The 6,029-nt window shown below is 40.2% G+C and overlaps 1 protein-coding gene across 1 annotated transcript; it reads right to left on the bottom strand.

The window, feature by feature from the left end:
• Positions 1-3,125: 3,125 nt before the first annotated feature.
• Positions 3,126-3,947, bottom strand: LOC137276967 (uncharacterized). The gene has a single exon (XM_067808620.1). It carries the CDS (start codon positions 3,945-3,947, stop codon positions 3,126-3,128), a length of 822 nt encoding a protein of 273 aa, XP_067664721.1.
• Between the last annotated feature and the right edge of the window lie 2,082 nt (positions 3,948-6,029).

Genomic DNA, 6,029 nt, shown 5'->3' with positions numbered 1-6,029 from the left:
CCACATATATTATTGACTGAGATTTTACTTTTGTGGCCTTATGATGCAATATTGACATCAGCAACATGAAATAACTTTCCCTCATGTTCACTCATTCACTCACTCAAGCTTCACATCCACCAGTCTAAAGACTCACTCACTCATTCAAGTGTTTCCATGGATTTGTGGTGATTGCAAGAGAAGTGTAACCTAAATTCGTCATAATAGAAGACATTGCTTGTCTTTAAGGAAGGGCCAATTTTGAGATCGTTACGTAGTCTCCAAATATGGAACAGAACAAATTTAGATTTGAAAGTCTCATAATAGATGCAAGTACATACATGTACTTAAAGTTCTAAAGTTATTACTCTTCTCAGAAAGTGTTGACATTCGGTTTAAGTCTATGGGTTTAGAATAGCTCCCAGGTTATGCATACTTCTTGTATGAGGTGACTCAGTGGATGTCATAATTTGGTTAATTGCATGTCATCGTACCCCATCGACATGAGATGTTCATGATGTCAATCACTGGTTTGTCAGATCCAGATTCTTATTTATGGGCAGCATGATGTCCAAAGTAACTCTCTGGATCAGGTCGTCAGACACAGTGACTTTGATTTCGTGGCATTGTACTCAAATATCTTTCCTTAAACCATGAATCACTTGATTGTCTTATCTGGACAGGATCAAAGGAAGTCAACTATTTCCTTTAATCCCATCCGTTGCAAAGCTTTACATACAGATAGTATTTAGGGCTTGCTCAACCTTTTCAGCAACAGTCGTGTAAGCCCAATCATTTTTTCATAATGGTAGCTACACCCTTCCTAGGTTATTTTCAGAAAACTGTGATACAGTTTTACTTATATTATAAGTGGTTTTAGGTAGGTGCTACCAGTTCCTGTGAATAAATGGTCCAAGAGAGAATTATTGTCACCAAATTTCCTGTCTCAGCCCACATCTGTCCTCGGAGGATGTAGCTGAGTAGCTGGTTGGTGAAGTCCTTTGTCACACAGACGACCATGGATGAATTCCCCACATAAGAGCAATGCATAAGATCTTTCTGGTGTTACCTGATGTGATATTGTATTGGATATGAATGAGAACAAAATAGATAGGTAAAGTTAAGAAATTTGGATTTATTTCTCTGAATAGATTATGATTGTAAAGAATGTGATAAAGATAGAGGAGAAATAAACTTTTAGTAGTAAATAAAATATTAGTATCTATTTCTCTGCAACAAACGACATTTTAGAAATATGAACATAAATGAACAAAAGCAAACAAATTTATTCAATTAACATGATGATTCTTTAATAGATCTGAAATATACACATGGGCGACTTATTTTCCTTTCTTTTTAAACTGATCCACTGTATGTGACAAGCCTGACTAAAGAAATCTAATTTTAGAGTTTTTACTATATTTATCTACTGTATACAAACAACATGCCAATCCAAACTGTGGCCTCCACCTCCCCATCCAGCCACACCTACACCACCTGTACTAACCATGACTTTAACATTACATCTTGTACACTGTATACAAACTCCAAGCCTATCCAAACTGTGGCCTCCACCTCCCCATCTAGCCACACCTACACCACCTGTACTAACCATGATTTAACATTACATCTTGTACACTGTATACAAACTACAAGCCTATCCAAACTGTGGCCTCCACCTCCCTATCTAGCCACACCTACACCACCTGTACTAACCATGATTTAACATTACATCTTGTACACTGTATACAAACTACAAGCCTATCCAAACTGTGGCCTCCACCTCCCCATCTAGCCACACCTACACCACCTGTACTAACCATGATTTAACATTACATCTTGTACACTGTATACAAACTACAAGCCTATCCAAACTGTGGCCTCCACCTCCCTATCTAGCCACACCTACACCACCTGTACTAACCATGACTTTAACATTACATTCTGTACATTGTATACAAACTACAAGCCTATCCAAACAGTGACATACTCCTCCCTATCTAGTCACACCTACACCACCTGTACTAACCATGACTTTAACATTACATTCTGTACATTGTATACAAACTACAAGCCTATCCAAACTGTGGCCTCCACCTCCCCATCTAGCCACACCTACACCACCTGTACTAACCATGACTTTAACATTACATTCTGTACATTGTATACAAACTACAAGCCTATCCAAACTGTGGCCTCCACCTCCCTATCTAGCCACACCTACACCACCTGTACTAACCATGATTTAACATTACATCTTGTACACTGTATACAAACTACAAGCCTATCCAAACTGTGGCCTCCACCTCCCTATCTAGCCACACCTACACCACCTGTACTAACCATGACTTTAACATTACATTCTGTACATTGTATACAAACTACAAGCCTATCCAAACAGTGACATACTCCTCCCTATCTAGTCACCTACACCACCAGTACTAACCATGACTTTAACATTACATTCTGTACATTGTATACAAACTACAAGCCTATCCAAACTGTGGCCTCCACCTCCCCATCTAGCCACACCTACACCACCTGTACTAACCATGACTTTAACATTACATTCTGTACATTGTATACAAACTACAAGCCTATCCAAACAGTGACATACTCCTCCCTATCTAGTCACACCTACACCACCTGTACTAACCATGACTTTAACATTACATTCTGTACATTGTATACAAACTACAAGCCTATCCAAACAGTGACATACTCCTCCCTATCTAGTCACACCTACACCACCTGTACTAACCATGACTTTAACATTACATTCTGTACATTGTATACAAACTACAAGCCTATCCAAACTGTGGCCTCCACCTCCCCATCTAGCCACACCTACACCACCTGTACTAACCATGACTTTAACATTACATTCTGTACACTGTATACAAACTCCAAGCCTATCCAAACAGTGACATACTCTTCCCCATCTAGTCACACCTACACCAAGTTACGTAACCTTACTAGAACAATAAGATGTAGTATGTTTCAGTATTGCAGTCTCAAAGTAGAACAAAGGTTCAAATGTAAGACACATTCATTCAGAGCAAAGAATAGAAAACTGAAAAGTAATCAATTAATGTTAGTAAAGCCGATACTTCAGACATACATTAACGTAAAACTGAACCCCATACTTATAGCCTGGCCCTCTTACAAACCTTCACCTCCACCTCATCATCCTCATCTCTCTTTCTCTTCCCATCCACCATCTTGTTCAGGGGTCCAGGTCTCCGGCTGGGGACTGGAAGTGACACTCCTTGGTGGCACAGGCTGGTCAAACTGCAGGAAACATTGAACTCACTCAGATTAGTGAAGCTGCTCACTGGGCTGACAGGAAGAGACATGGAGCTTGAGGTCAGAATTGGTCCATCCTGGAAAAGGTCATATGTGTTACAGAACCAGATGTCTTTGTTAACTGTAGCTGAGAGGTTGATATCATTTGTCAAACCTGATTCCAGGGATCTGCTTGGTGTGGAGCCATAGTTCAAGGAGGTGGTGCTGGAAGATGGGGAGGGAAGTAGATCACTGTAGAATTCCTCTGAATTCTGGAAAAGGGTGGAAGAGCTGGGGAAGGGGTCTGTAAGACTGGTGGAGCTCAGGCTGGTCAGGCTGGAGCTGGTGCTGGCTGGGAGAGACTCATCACTGGGGCTGACAGACCAGACATCTGGAGTGACTGATAGAAATGTTGATGTTACATCATCAGTGTCAAAATATGAATGAAATCTGGGGCATTCTGGATAAAGGAAGGATTCCTGGTTTTCTAGATACTTGCTGATGGGGATGTCTGGTCTGTTAGTGCCAAACATGGATGATCTAGGGGTAGGACTAGTGGGGCTAACGGGCCGAGTATTGTTGGAGGGGATGACCGCATCTGTCCAGGTTGTGTGGGGGTAGAGACAGGTACAGCGAGGCTGAAAGTCATCCAGGCTCACCCAACTCTCGTTAGGACACAACATCTTGTAGTTCTGAAGTGGGTTGCGGAATAATGTGTAAATTCTATGTATAATTTACAAGGAAAACCAAGAAATACATACTGAAACATAACACTTGTTCTTATATATTTTCTTTTAAAGAAACAGTGGAAATGCTAATGTCTGTGGTTGAGTTTTGTAGATATGCATGTACAATGCCAAGTTTACTTCAGTTACCTTCACAGTATATCTCTCTTGGACGAACTCAAGATAATACTAGAGTATCAACTCCAGACTCAAGTCTCACAAGAGAAATCTGTAAAATACAATGTACAGAGGTATTGAGTCCATCAATCAGTCAGTGAATTAACCAGATGAACAATTCAGAGGCTGAATAAAGAGGATACATTATGTTGTGTATCATTATGGCATGCATAATGTATACAGGAACCTCAACTCTAGTTTTTTTTATTCTGTCAAAAGAATACAATTGTTTCCGCAACAGCAAACTACATCCCTAAAGTGTCAAATTTAGTATGAACATTTCGAGAAGGGACTCACAGTTGGTGTGTGTTGGTGTAAGCCTAATATTACACTAACAATAGAACTCAAATATAGCCTTTAATTAAACAGTCTCCGAACAACAACAACAAAAAACCCTGACCATCGGAAGCTGACCCAAACAATCATATTCTGTATGTGTATGGAAATTGTGAAAGCATAATGAAATAAATTGTACATCAATAATCACTGACAAATAAATACAGAAACATCACACATTCTATCTAGGGTTCAATGTAACTGGAATCCCTTGGTTTGTATATACCAGATGCAGATTCAAACAATCATAAATTTGCGCTGCCTTTTGGCCTATCCCTTGCCGTACCCAATGTACCTACTTAGGTGTGGAGATTTACACTACATGTGTATTTTATTTAGCCGCATCACTGTACAGTCCTGTTGCATCTGGAAAGGTGGACAGTTTGGAGGTTGTCAAGGATGACCTCCCATGTTAAATTGCTTACAAAGGTGAATCTGAGAATATTTCAGCAACAAAAAGCTCTATCTCTACAGGGAATGCGCTCAATTACCTCACTGCTGTAAGCAGAAAGCGAAGGAACTCAAATATGTCGAAAAACTTTCAAAAGAGCAGAGGTGTGACGGCAATGATACGCTTCGGTAACCGAAAATTCGTAATGGCCGCTCATGAACTTGGCAACCGTAACCTTAGCAACGCCAGTAAACATGTTTATTATTTTAAAATCAATCTTAAATGAATGACTGAAATGTTCGATATAACAACAAATTAGCTTTCCCGAAAGATATACTTGCTGAACAACGCTGTACCTTTCCTGGTAATTGTTACAAGGGAGCCTACTCTGAAATTTATTGAAAGTTATCGCCCTTTGCAAAACCGCAACTTTTAGGATGCCAAAGCCACGAACGTTCAGAACTAGTCCTGCTCCAAGTTTGTACTGAATGCTAAGCTCATGGATGCACAATAAATCTATCCTTTAAAGATGCAAGTCTAGATATTCTGACAGTACAGGATGCCATCCTGTTATTTATGTTTATAGAAGCTGTTATTGAAACTATTAATTAGTACCTTAGAGACAGATGCAGGTCTAAACCAGCACAACGTTGTTTAAAACTGAGGGTCAGTTCTTTTCTCTTGGCTGGAAATTGCAGTGGCTGTCGAACTTGTGGGCCATATGGATAGCCTGCAGGCCACTCCAACACGTAATTTGTATGCTACTAGGACGTTTAGAGACTAACGCTGTCTCTGAATATGTACGATTTCGATGTTAACAAACAAACCCATTGAAATACATCCGGGTATTTTTGTATGTGTTTTCGACGGTGAGCCATACTTTTCCCTCCGCACTGCGAGAGAGTGTTTTGATCACATGGCGTCCTGTTTCATACCTAACCTGTCACTTGCAGACGACTGATGTTGTTGAATTTTGATCGGTAACGCCGAGTTGTCACATTTCCGTCATCGGTGATTTCTGGTCTCCAGTCTACACTGTAACTCCCCGTCTAACATACGGCATGATCACTTACACAAATGGTGCCTACAGTTCTTTATGTTCTACACAGCTATATAGTTGAGAGGACATTGTGTCA

Source organism: Haliotis asinina, chromosome 3 (assembly GCF_037392515.1).
Source record: "Haliotis asinina isolate JCU_RB_2024 chromosome 3, JCU_Hal_asi_v2, whole genome shotgun sequence".
NCBI classification, from domain to species: Eukaryota; Metazoa; Mollusca; class Gastropoda; order Lepetellida; family Haliotidae; genus Haliotis; species Haliotis asinina.
This window is presented reverse-complemented; position numbering and strand designations above follow the sequence as displayed.

Excerpts from the sequence above, each read along its gene's own strand:
- LOC137276967 (XM_067808620.1), bottom strand. The coding sequence starts at position 3,947 with ATGTTGTGTCCTAACGAGAGTTGGGTGAGCCTGGATGACTTTCAGCCT.